This window comes from Lepidochelys olivacea, assembly GCF_965140295.1.
Source record: "Lepidochelys olivacea isolate rLepOli2 genome assembly, chromosome: 7".
NCBI classification, from domain to species: Eukaryota; Metazoa; Chordata; order Testudines; family Cheloniidae; genus Lepidochelys; species Lepidochelys olivacea.
The window spans coordinates 28,758,289-28,771,704 of record NC_140417.1 but is presented as its reverse complement, the minus strand read 5'-3'; the positions used below and the strand labels follow the sequence as shown (position 1 = coordinate 28,771,704).

The 13,416-nt window shown below is 47.8% G+C and overlaps 1 protein-coding gene and 1 long non-coding RNA gene across 2 annotated transcripts in view; one reads left to right on the top strand and one right to left on the bottom strand.

Annotated features, from left to right (window-relative positions):
- The window catches only part of TKT (transketolase), a 38,290-nt gene extending 30,725 nt beyond the window's left edge, over positions 1 to 7,565 (bottom strand). The window contains exon 1 of the mRNA XM_084635532.1: positions 7,348 to 7,565. Within this exon, the coding sequence (XP_084491658.1) occupies positions 7,348 to 7,454 (107 nt within the window). The 5' untranslated portion in view covers positions 7,455 to 7,565. The remainder of the gene's footprint in view (positions 1 to 7,347) is intronic.
- A 151-nt stretch (positions 7,566 to 7,716) lies between these two features.
- LOC311524435 lies at positions 7,717 to 13,171 on the top strand. Its single transcript, XR_014712557.1, has 2 exons — positions 7,717 to 8,070; positions 12,507 to 13,171. It is a non-coding gene; the product is annotated as an uncharacterized lncRNA (long non-coding RNA).
- The last annotated feature ends 245 nt before the right edge of the window (positions 13,172 to 13,416 follow it).

Below are 13,416 nucleotides of genomic sequence, written 5' to 3'. Positions count from 1 at the left end.
TGTATCCTTGGGGACTCAGCCTACCCCTTAATGCCATGGCTCATGAAGCCGTAAACAGGCAGCCTGGACAGTAGTCAGGAGCTGTTCAACTACAGGCTGAGCAAGTGCAGAATGGTGGTAGAATGTGCATTTGGACGTTTAAAGGCGCGCTGGCGCAGTTTACTGACTCGCTTAGACCTCAGCGAAACCAATATTCCCACTGTTATTACTGCTTGCTGTGTGCTCCACAATATCTGTGAGAATAAGGGGGAGACGTTTATGGCGGGGTGGGAGGTTGAGGCAAATCGCCTGGCTGCTGGTTACGCGCAGCCAGACACCAGGGCGGTTAGAAGAGCACAGGAGGGCGTGGTACGCATCAGAGAAGCTTTGAAAACCAGTTTCATGACTGGCCAGGCTACGGTGTGAAAGTTCTGTTTGTTTCTCCTTGATGAAACCCCCCGCCCCTTGGTTCACTCTACTTCCCTGTAAGCTAACCACCCGCCCCTCCTCCCTTCAATCACCGCTTGCAGAGGCAATAAAGTCATTGTTGCTTCACATTCATGCATTCTTTATTCATTCATCACACAAATAGGGGGATGACTACCAAGGTAGCCCAGGAGGGGTGGTGGAGGAGGGAAGGAAAATGCCACACAGCATTTTAAGCACAGCACATTAAAAGTTTACAACTTTAAAATTTATTGAATGACAGCCTTCTTTTTTTGGGGCAATCCTCTGTGGTGGAGTGGCTGGTTGGCCGGAGGCCCCCCCCCCCGCATTCTTGGGCGTCTGGGTGTGGAGGCTATGGAATTTGGGGAGGAGGGCGGTTGGTTACAGAGGGGCTGCAGTGGCAGTCTGTGCTCCAGCTGCCTTTGCTGCAGCTCAGCCATACACTGGAGCATACTGGTTTGGTCCGCCAGCAGCCTCAGGATTGAATCCTGCCTCCTCTCATCACGCTGCCGCCACATTTGAGCTTCAGCCCTCTCTTCAGCCTGCCACCTCTCCTCCCGGTCATTTTGTGGTTTCCTGCACTCTGACATTATTTGCCTCCACACATTTGTCTGTGCTCTGTCTGTGTGGGAGGACAGCATAAGCTCGGAGAAAATTTCATCGCGAGTGCGTTTTTTTTTCTTTCTAAGCTTCACTAGGCTCTGGGAAGGAGAAGATCCTGTGATCATTGAAACACATGCAGCTGGTGGAGAAAAAAAAAGGGACAGCGGTATTTAAAAAGACACATTTTATAAAACAGTGGCTACACTCTTTCACGGTAAACCTTGCTGTTAACATTACATACATAGCACATGTGCTTTCGTTACAAGGTCGCATTTTGCCTCCCCCCACCGTGTGGCTACCCCCTCAACCTTCCCCCCTCCCTGTGGCTAACAGCGGGGAACATTTCTGTTTAGCCACAGGCAAACAGCCCAGCAGGAATGGGCTCCTCTGAGTGTCCCCTGAAGAAAAGCACTCTATTTCAACCAGGTGACCATGAATTATATCTCACTCTCCTGAGGATAACACAGAGAGATAAAGAACGGATGTTGTTTGAATGCCAGCAAACATACACTGCAATGCTTTGTTCTACAATGATTCCCGAGTACGTGTTACTGGCCTGGAGTGGTAAAGTGTCCTACCATGAAGGACGCAATAAGGCTGCCCTCCCCGGAAACCTTTTGCAAAGGCTTTAGGTGTACAGCTAGGAGAACCGCGAATGCCAGGGCAAAGTAATCCTTTCACATGCTTGCTTTTAAACCATGTATAGTATTTTAAAAGGTACACTCACCAGAGGTCCCTTCTCCGCCTGCTGGGTCCAGGAGACAGCCTTGGGTAGGTTCGGGGGGTACTGGCTCCAGGTCCAGGGTGAGAAACAGTTTCTGGCTGTCGGGAAAACCGGTTTCTCCGCTTGCTTGCTGTGAGCTATCTTCTTCGTCCCCAAAACCTGCTTCCGTATTGCCTCCATCTCCATTGAAGGAGTCAAATACGGCTAGGGTAGTGGTGGCTGAACCCCCTAAAATGGCATGCAGCTCATCATAGAAGCGGCATGTTTGGGGCACTGCTTCGGGTCCCTGTTATGGCCTCTGTCCTTCATGCCCTGGGAGATTTTGACAAAGGTTTTGGCATTTCGAAAACTGGAACAGAGTTCTGATAGCACGGATTCCTCTCCCCAAACAGTGATCAGATCCCGTACCTCCCGTTCGGTCCATGCTGGAGCTCTTTTGCGATTCTGGGACTCCATCATGGTCACCTGTGCTGATGAGCTCTGCATGGTCACCTGCAGCTTGCCACGCTGGCCAAACAGGAAATGAGATTTAAAAGTTCGCGGTTCTTTTCCTGTCTACCTGGCCAGTGTATCTGAGTTGAGAGTGCTGTCCAGAGCGGTCACAATGGAGCACTCTGGGCTAGCTCCCGGAGGCCAATACCATTGAATTGTGTCCACAGTACCCTAAATTCGAGCCAGCAACGTCGATTTAAGCGCTAATCCACTTGTCAGGGGTGGAGTAAGGAAATTGATTTTAAGAGCCCTTTAAGTCGAAATAAAGGGCTTCATTGTGTGGACGGGTGCAGGTTTACATCGATTTAACGCTGCTAAATTCGACCTAAAGTCCTAGTGTAGACCAGGGCTGTGAAGCAACAAGACTGCCATCAACACAGTTGTGCAAGACGATTTATTAAAACAAGGAATAGAAACACATAATCCCAGACATCTGTAACTATGGACACTCTTGGGTGATGAACAGGAGCAACAATCTTAATTCTGAATTACCTAAATTTTGTAGTTTTTGTTAACTGAAATACTGATTTTATATTTATTAATCTATTTTGATTCCCAAATATAATTGCAGTGGATTAACAGGAGAATTAAAACAAAACCACTCTTTGCCCATAAACTTCATTTTTTCACTGGAACAGCCTTAGCACCTCTAAATTTCACATACAATCATCTTGCAGGATCAGGTTTCCAGATCCTTTAGTCCTCATTCAGACAAAGCTCCCATTGTCTTCAATGAGAGTTTTATATGAGAAAACACTACAGTAACTAGTTAATATAGCTACCACCTCACAACACTGCTTGCAACACAGGTCATAGTTCACAAAGTCACTTCCTTCAAGGAAGTCCACAAGTTCTCTTTTGTTCTTAACTGCTTTAATTTCAAGCATTTCCTGCATTTTTTCTTAATCCTATTGCTCACAAATCATCTTTTAAAACCAAATATTAACATCCTTAAAAGAGTTAAATGTAAAATGTGACTCAGACATACAGTCTTTCTTTGCAATAAGAATGTAATCAAAAGTATTTGTATGCAGTGTTGTTGTAGCCTTGTGGGTCCTAGGATATTAGAGAGACAAGGTGGGTGAGGTAGTATCTTTTATTGGACCAACTTCTGTTGGTGAGAGAAAGCTTGTGTCTCTCACCAACAGAAGTTGGTCCCATAATAGATTCTACCTCACCCACCTTGTCTTTCAAATGTAGTTGACAATCATGCCACTAAAGGCCATTCTGTTCTATTTACTTTCTCACCCTGAGAGCCATATCCTTACTTGCCTTCTTCAGGTAATCAAGATTTCAATAGATGTGTGCAGATACTTGGCTGTGTGAGTTTGATTTGACTCCCTAACGCTATCAGAGTGTTCTTGAAACTTTGCTCTCTTTCTTTCTATTAAATGCATTGTTCTGTCACCATCCTGGTAATCAAGTCTCAATGATTATGTATAAATAAAATCTCAAGGAAATCTTTCTACAGTTACTCTTATATTTAAAAATAAGTAAACAATAGTAAACCATTCCATTCCCACTTCTAAGGATAATAATCAGATATTGTTTCAAAACTGTGAGGGGCCCGGATCCTCCTGCACTTAAAGTCAATGGGAGTTTTACCACTGAATTGAAGGGGAGCAGAAGAGACTTGCGGTATTATATACCTACACATAACACGGAAATAATTACATCTGTGGGAAAGCGATGACACTTATTATGCTTACTAACATGAAATACAGAATGAAACCCCATATATTTAGTGGGTCTTCTGCCACTTTTGCTAAGCATACTTTTGTGTAGTTGTCTAACACAATCCCAAATGTTGTAGCTTAAAAACAAATTAATAATTAAAGAGGAACTGGTGAGCATTCTGCACTCAAAACTCACTACCCAGACTGGACCAGACCAAACCAAACATCTGAAATTAAGGATCTATTCCGGTAACAGACAGAGTCCTCAACTTCCATTGACTTGGCAGCTAAAAGGAAAAAGCCAAAAAGTATCTTCTCGGTGTGTATCTGGAGTGATAGAAAGCAACCCTACACTTGCAATTTTTAATACAACTCTCTCAGAAACAAAAGGTAAAAAACTGCTTATGTCAGAAACACAGTGAAAGATGTTCGCAAATTGAGAGACAGCTTTAAAATATTTTGTAGCAGAGTAGCCTTTCCCATTAAAGCCTTAGTATGCAGTGATTATTTGTCCAATTCTTCTTTTTGAAAAGATGCATTTGCAGCCACATTTCAAAAAAAGAGTAAACAAAATTTAAATAGCAAAAAGATGGAATACAAAAAGGCAGCGTTCCACAATGAAAAGCTTACGTGATGACTGGCAAAAACTCTGGCTTTAATTTTATATAAATAAATATGGATAGTATTTTTGCATACATACAGCACAATCAAAGCAAGGCCAAATCTGGAACCGGCAAACTTCAGAGCCTGAACTAAATCCTGTCCAGAGGCCTAAATTAACTGCCCATTTGAGACTGCAGGCATTTTGCAGATAATCCCATTTGGGCTAACTTGAAATTCTGTGGAGAATTAGTTCCAACAGACAGGCACAAAATGAAAAAGAAAAGATTTGGCCCTAGGCATAAATTCTTTGGTTTTTAGTTCTGTATTAACTTAACATTCCTGGTATTTCTTTCCAGTCATAGTATATTTACTAGTACAGTGAACCTATACACACTTTGTTAACAATCAGATTTCCCCCAAAGGGTCATAATTAAACTGTCAAAATGTTAAGTGCACGCTTTCTCAATGTGAATCCTGTCCAATCTTGCATCATCAAAGCTGAATCCATGACTAAAAGAGGCAGCACTCCATAGAGACAAAGTGTAAATCACTCCCTCCCTCAAAACAAACAGAAATACCGCCCCACCCCTTCCTGGACCCACTACATCCACTCACACCCCATGGCGATACAAGTAGCACATTCAGAAGCAAGGGAACATACTTCCCTGATATTTAAGTTATCTACCTGGGTGATCAATAAACTGCCAAGTTTTTGAAGCAACATCCCCAACATGAAAGGTTTTTTATCGCTATCTTCATCACACACATGCACTCCCTATATACCCATCTCCCATCAACATCCATTCTCCCCACAGCTTGCCTCTAAACCTTTGCATATACCCCAATACCGTACAACCTTCCACCCAAAACTGCACATCCACAACCCTGCATGAACCTCTAATCCACATGTAAACACAGTGCTTAATTTGTAATGAAGGAAATCCGGGGGTTCAAGCAATTCATTTACATTCATAACTGATGCAGTAAGCCCAGAGGTGCCAGGGCTATGAATCGCCAAGCTGAGATTGCCAGGGTTCAGCCCTGGCACAAATTAAGCACCATGTAAACATATATCCCCACCCACACATAAACATATATCCCCACCCACACATACATACTACAGAACTTAATACAAGCAGAAGAACTAACGTGAATTAGGTTTTGCACTGGGTCTTTTGATATGTGCTAAAAATGGTCCCATACAAATTCTCAAATGCTACATTTTGCACCTACAGAAAGGGCTTCACTGAGCTGAACCAACGAGTTCACTTGATACTCACAGTGATTCTAATATAATAAGCTTTGCTCATGGCAAGCTTGGGAAATACAACTGCTTCAAAACTCCAGATCTCCTGATGATGAAAATTCTCTCAGTTCTGCCCACCCCATATTGTGTATTTGCTCCCAGGACAGGAGCATGCTGCTCTCAGAAATAGCATGCAGCACTGCATGGCTTACACATGGCTCAGCAGTCACCTGCTGCAGATTTTGTAATTCAGTCAAGTGGCAAATCAAGGGGCAAATTCTGCTTTCAGCTACTCCAGTGAGACCGTACTGAACTCAAATCCAGAAACTGTAATGGCCAGTGCACAGATATACCAGAGGGCAGAATCTGGCCTGCTTCATTTCACTGGCCAGGTGACCTGCAGATTGGGAAAGTGGGAGAACAGAGGAAGAGAGAAGCGAGGTGCTAGGATGACTGACGCAAGGGGCAGAAGGAGGGGGCCAGGGAAAAATTACACACAAGGCCTGAGACTGGGGGCAGTGATAGAGGCTGAGTAGGGGGCAGTCTGCACGAGGAGACAGAGGTAGGGGGACTGCAGAGGGGCAGTCTGCACGAAGAGGTCAGCAGGGGGGCAGTTTGCACGAGGTCGCGGAGCTGAGGGTTGGTAAGGGGTCAGTTTGCACGAGGTCGCGGAGCGGAAGGGTTGGTAAGGGGGCAGGTTGCACGAGGTCGCGGAGCGGAAGGGTTGGTAAGGGGGCAGGTTGCACGAGGTCGCGGAGTGGAAGGGTTGGTAAGGGGGCAGGTTGCACGAGGTCGCGGAGCTGAGGGTCGGTAAGGGGTCAGTTTGCACGAGGTCGTGGAGCGGAAGGGTTGGTAAGGGGTCAGTCTGCACGAGGTCGCAGAGCGGAAGGGTCGGTAAGGGGGCAGTTTGCACGAGGGGGCAGCGGGCGGGGCGCCAGGCTGCACGAGGTCGCAGAGCGGAAGGGTCGGTAAGGGGGCAGGTTGCACGAGGTCGCGGAGCGGAAGGGTCGGTAAGGGGGCAGGTTGCACGAGGTCGTGGAGCGGAAGGGTCGGTAAGGGGGCAGGTTGCACGAGGGGGCAGCGGGCGGGGCGCCAGGCTGCACGAGGTCGCAGAGCGGAAGGGTCGGTAAGGGGGCAGGTTGCACGAGTTCGCAGAGCGGAAGGGTCGGTAAGGGGGCAGGTTGCACGAGTTCGCAGAGCGGAAGGGTCGGTAAGGGGGCAGGTTGCACGAGGGGGCAGCGGGCGCCAGGCTGCACGAGGTCGCGGAGCGGAAGGGTCGGTAAGGGGGCGGTTTGCACGAGGTCGCAGAGCTGAGGGTCGGTAAGGGGGCAGGTTGCACGAGGGAGCAGAGCGGAAGGGTCGGTAAGGGGGCAGGTTGCACGAGGGGGCAGCGGGGGGGGGCGCCAGGCTGCACGAGGGAGCAGAGCTGGGGGTCGGGGCACGGCAGGGGGTCGGGACGGGGCAGCGTGTAGGGGTGGGAGGAGCGGGGTGCGCGGGGATGTGTGGGGCGGCAGCGTGTAGGGGCGGGGTGCGCGGGGATGTGTGGGGCGGCAGCCAGGCCCCAGTTCCGGACTCACCCGGAGCCGGCGGCGGTGGTGGCCCGGATGGAGCTGATGCGCAGCCGGTTGGCCGCGTCCTTCAGGGCCTGCAGCGCCTGTTGGTCGGGCTTGTGATAAGCCTCCATGGAGCAGCGGCAGGGCGCGGCGGGTCGGGCCTGGGCTCGGAGCAGAGTGAGGGACAAGCCGCGCCGCCTGCCGACTCGGAGCGAGGCAGACCCAGCCCGCCGCGGGGCCTCCCACAGGCGGGGCCAGCCCGCCCGGAACCGCCCCCGCCCGCCGAGGGGGTGAGCTGGGCGGCGGCGGCGGGGCGGGTGGTTGCCATGGGGATGAGGGGGCTGGGGATGGTGCACAGCGGGGGGTGTAGCCGCGGGGTTGTGGGGCTGGGGGGGGCAGGGTCCGGTTCCGGGGAACTGCCAGGCCAGCAGAGGATCTCATCCCGCTTAGCTTCCCCCTTCGCGGGAGAAGTGGCTGCTTTCTGCCCGTGCAGCGTGACACAGCGGCTTTCCTCGGGGCAGCGGCGCCGCCCCTCTGGCTGCCTCTCCGCTCTCTGGGCCAGGCTCTGCGGCAAGCGCGGGCGAGGCACGCTCGCCATGGCGCGTGTAGCGCACCCCGGCAGGGATGGCGGCGCGGATCCTGCAGCCTCCCCTGCGGGGAGGAGCCCTTGGGGAAGGGGGTCGAATGGCAGGATCCGCCCGGTCCCCCACTAGGACGGGCCCAGCTTCGATCTCCTCTAACCACCAGGTAAAATAAAACGGATCTATAATCCACTCAATGAATACAAAAGCATCCTTGGGAATCTTAGATCTAACAAGGGGACTGGGTCCAAGCTCCCCCACTATTTTTGAAGATAAAAAAAATGGAGGAATTTATTTATATTTTTTGGATAAAAGATTAGCTGAATTAATTCTTTTCTGCGTAGTAACTTCAAAGCTCTTATTTATTAGACTTAGCTAAGGGAATACACGTTTTTACAGACACCCACCCACCCAGCACTGCTGCCTATCACATGGCATTGCAATTTGTCATACACCACAGTTGCCAACTTTCATGCCATAAATGAGCACCCCAACTTTCACGATAAGCCAAAAAATCAAGCTAATCCCATTTCAAAACAAGCCAATCCCTAAGAACTCCAACACTCTATGTGTAACTAGATCCCCTGGCCTGCAGTCTGGGACTGTGGTGCGCCCGCTATGCACCCCCTTACTCTCCCCCCCCCCCGTGCCCTCTGCTTGCTGGGAGCTGATCAAAAAAAAAAAGTAGTAAAAAGCTACAACAAGCAACTAGCTACATGCCAAATACTAGCCAAAAAGCAACTCAGAAGCCAATTAAGCCAAAAACAAGCCCAATTTCTGCTTCTTTTTTTTTTCACTGGTTTGGCATGTGTGTCATACACTTCACTGTCCCACCTGTGGTCCACCACCAGTGCATTTCAACAGACTTCCCAAATTGTTCACCAGCCAGTGGCAGGTTTAAGATTTGAGATAAGAGAGAGATGTTTTAGGTACCTATATGACTACATGCATGTCACAGGAAATCAGCCTGTGGATCTCTCTAGAAGATAGAGATGGGCCTGATTCGCAAAGTTTTCAGACCTGGGTCCAAATTTCTCCCAAGTTTTGTGGGTTGATTTTCTGCTTGCTAATGTTGTGGCTGGTCTGTATCTCAAACATCTGACGTTCCACAACTATTTGGTTAGCAGGAGTTGATGTAGGCCTAAATATAGTAGAAAGACAAGTTATATTAATATTAACATGCATCTTTGGTATTTACAATATATGGGCTCCATTACCATAGCATCTGGATATATCAGTCTTTCATATATTTATCTCCACAACACCCCTGTGACGCTGGGCAGTGATATTCCCATTTGACAGATGAGGGGAATGGAGGCACCGAGAAATTAAGTGACTTGCTCAAGGTCACAAAGGTAATCAGTGGTGGAGGAGGGAATTGAACTCTGGTCATCTGACAGACTAGCACTCTAACCATTGGGCCATATTAAAATCTATTTTCATTTGTTTAATGGATAAATAAATAAAAGACATTGAATAAGTCCTCTGCATAATTTCAACTGATACTGCCTCATTCCTGAATTTGGTTTAGACATGGATGTATAGGAATTTCAGAATATAACCAGAGTGGGAAAAATATTGAGGAGCAATTCTTCAGCTTGTACAAATTGTCAGATCTCCATTGAAGTGCCTGTAAGTTTACTTTAAAACTTAGTTTTAACCCAAACATCTTTTGTTAGTTTATATTAGGATCAAATTCTTTCACTGGTTTTCTTGGGCCAAACTTATACTTCTGTCTTCTTAGCTTTAGCTTATTCTTTTGACTCTCTGTATTCATTACAAAAGTTAACCATCCTACTACAAAACTAAATGCCCCCGAATAATAGTTTTGCAGCTCTAAAAGGCCCAGCCCAACATCAGCACAAAATAAAGCTATTGTAGGATTTTTCTTACTCCAGACTATTCAAATTACATCCCCTAGATTTTAAAAAAGCTACCATAAGTTCTTGACAAATACTGGACATCATTGCCAGAAGTCCATCTTCACTAAATAGATTTTCTCTAAGAATTGCAAGGATGAAGGGAATGTTTGCAGTGTTCTTGTGGCTGAGTTGGTCCCAGGATATCAGAGACACAACGTGCATAAGATAATATCTTTTAATGGATCAACTTCTGTTGGTGAAAGAGACAAGCTTTTGAGCTACACAGAGCTCTTCTTGTGGTCATAGGGGAAGTCTCATAAATTTATCAAAACTATGGACTTTGTTGAACAGTGCCATAACTGTATTTAAATCAATGATAAAGCAAACCGTAGAAAAAGAGAGAGAGAACAGAAAAATATATAGAAGAAAAATGCATTCTTCTGGGGATGGGAAGTTTAAGGTCAGAGAAGAGAGTTTAGACTGAAGATGGACAGAATTTAACCAGCTTCTCACTTACAAATAAGTCAATAGTTACCACAGTCACAGTTCTGGGCAACTGCACCTGTATTCCTCCTCTGTGGTTCAGCAGGGGCACCCACTTTTAGGCTCATGGCTCCCCCGCCATCACCTCTCTCTCGGTCACAGATCTGTATCTCTGTCCGTCATGACTAGGGATTTTTCAGGCAGATTTATTCTTAAGGTGAAAGCATTGCACAAAATAAAGTATTGAAACAATAAAGGAGCCTACGTCCGTGCTAATAAGCTTATCACCCCACCACCAAAAAAAGCTGTGGTAGGAGTCAGTCCATCAGTCCCCACACGGGTTTTTCTATGGTTACAAGTTCATTACACCTTTTGCTTAGAACAAGAACACCTATGCATAGGTTAGCCTTTCCTTTACATAGCCTGGGTCTTTGATATGCAGAGACTGTGAATAGGTAATCAGCCAGATAATGGCTCTGTCTTCAGGACATAGCTTCCAAAATGTGGGTCCAAAGGTGGGAATTTGCATTCCCCCTCCCTTTCTCCTAGGAAACTCACTTTACTTTGTTAGACCTGAAAGTGTCTTCTTGTCTGGCACATTGTTTAAAATTCTTTGAAGCATCAGGTTATGCAAGAACTCAGCCTTTTGAGGCATTGCTCTGAAGAAGGGACCTTTGATCTGGCTGATTACCTACTCACAGACGTTTCAAAGACCCAAAGTGGATAAAGGAGCGACTAAGCCCTGGTCTACACTAGGAGTTGAGGTTGAATTTAGCTGCATTAAATCGATTTAACCCTGCACCCGTCCACACGATGAAGCCCTTTTTTTTGACTTAAAGGGCTCTTAAAATCTATTTCCTTACTCCACCCCGACAAGAAGATTAGCGTTTAAAATCAGCCTTGCCGGGTCGAATTTGGGGTACTGTGGATGCAATTAGACGGTATTGGCCTCTGGGAGCTATCCCAGAGTGCTCCATTGTGACCGCTCTGGACAGCGCTTTCAACTCAGATGCACTGGCCAGGTAGACAAGAAAAGGCCCGCACACTTTTGAATTTCAATTTCCTATTAGCATGGTCACCTTCAGCTTGCCACGCTGGCCAGAGCTCATCAGCAGAGGTGACCATGATGGAGTCCCAGAATCGCAAAAGAGCTCCAGCATGGACCAAACGGGAGGTACGGGATCTGATTGCTGTACGGAGAGAGGAATCTGTGCTATCAGAACTCTGTTCCAGTTTTCGAAATGCCAAAACATTTGTCAAAATCTCCCTGGGCATGAAGGACAGAGGCCATAACAGACACCCAAAGCAGTGCCGCGTGAAACTTAAGGAGCTGAGGCAAGCCTACCAGAAAACCAGTGAGGCAAATGGCCGCTCTAGGTCAGAGCCCCAAACATGCTGCTTCTATGATGAGCTGCATGCCATTTTAGGGGGTTCAGCCACCACTACCCCAGCCGTGTTGTTTGACTCCTTCAATGGAAATGGAGGCAACACAGAAGCAGTTTTTGGGGATGAGGAAGATAATGATGATGAAGTTGTAGATAGCTCACAGCAAGCAAGCGGAGAAACTGGGTTTCCCGACAGCCAGGGACTGTTTCTCACCCTGGACCTGGAGCCAGTACCCCCCAAATCCACCCACGACTGCCTCCCCGACCCGCCAGGCGGAGAAGGGACCTCTGGTGAGTGTACCTGTTAAAATACTATACCTGGTTTAAAAGCAAGCATGTTTAATGATTAATTTGCCCTGGCATTTGTGGCTCTCCTGGATGTACTCCCAAAGCCTTTTCAAAAGGTTTCTGGGGAGGGCAGCCTTATTCCATCCACCATGGTAGGACACTTTACCACACCAGGCCAGTAGCACGTACTCGGGAATCATTGTAGAACAAAGCATCGCAGTGTATGTTTGCTGGCATTCAAACAACTTCTGTTCTTTATCTCTCTGTGTTATCCTCAGGAGAGTGATATCATTCATGGTCACCTGGTTGAAATAGGGTGCTCTTCTTAAGGGGACATTCAGAGGTATCCGTTCCTGCTGGGCTGTTTGCCTGTGGCTGAACAGGAAGTGTTCCCCACTGTTAGCCACGGGGAGGGGGAGGGGCTAGCCACATGGTGGGGGGAGGCAAAATGCGACCTTGGAATGAAAGCACATGTGCGGTGTATGTAATGTTAACAGCAAGGTTTACCGTAAAAGAGTGTACCCATTGTTCTATAAAATGTGTCTTTTTAAATACTACTGTCCCTTTTTTTTTCCCTCCACCAGCTGCATGTGTTTCAAGGATCACAGGATCTTCTCCTTCCCAGAGGCTAGTGAAGATTAGAAGGCAAAAAAAAACACACTTGTGATGAAATGTTCTCTGAGCTCATGGTGTCCTCCCACACTGACAGAGCACAGACGAATGCGTGGAGGCAGACAATGTCAGAGTGCAGGAAAACACAAAATGACCGGGAGAAGAGGTGGTAGGCTGAGGAGAGTAAGTGGCGGGCTGAAGAGAGAGCTGAAGCTGAAAGGTGGCGGCAGCGTGATGAGAGGAGGTAGGATTCAATGCTGAGGCTGCTGGAGGATCAAACTAATGCGCTCCAGCGTATGGTTGAGTTGCAGGAAAGGCAGCAGGAGCACAGACCACCGCTACAGCCCCTGTGTAACCAACCACCTTCCTCACCAAGTTCCAGAGCCTCCTCACCCAGATGCCCAAGAACGCGTTAGGGGGGCATCCGGCCACCCAGCAACTCCACCACAGAGGATTGCCCAAGCAACAAAAGGCTGGCATTCAATAAGTTTTAAACTTTTAAAGTGCTGTGTGGCCTTGTCCTTCCCTCCTCCACCACCCCTCCTGGTGCTTCCCTCCTCCACCACCCCTCCTGGGCTACCTTGGTAGTCATCCCCCTATTTGTGTGATGAATGAATAAAGAATGCATGAATGTGAAGCAACAATGACTTTATTGCCTCTGCAAGCGGTGATTGAAGGGAGGAGGGGCGGGTGGTTAGCTTACAGGGAAGTAGAGTGAACCAAGGGGCGGGGGGTTTCATCAAGGAGAAACAAACAGAACTTTCACACCATAGCCTGGCCCGTCATGAAACTGGTCTTCAAAGCTTCTCTGATGTGCACCGCGCCCTCTTGTGCTCTTCTAACCGCCCTAGTGTCGGGCTGCGCGTAACCAGCAGCCAGGCG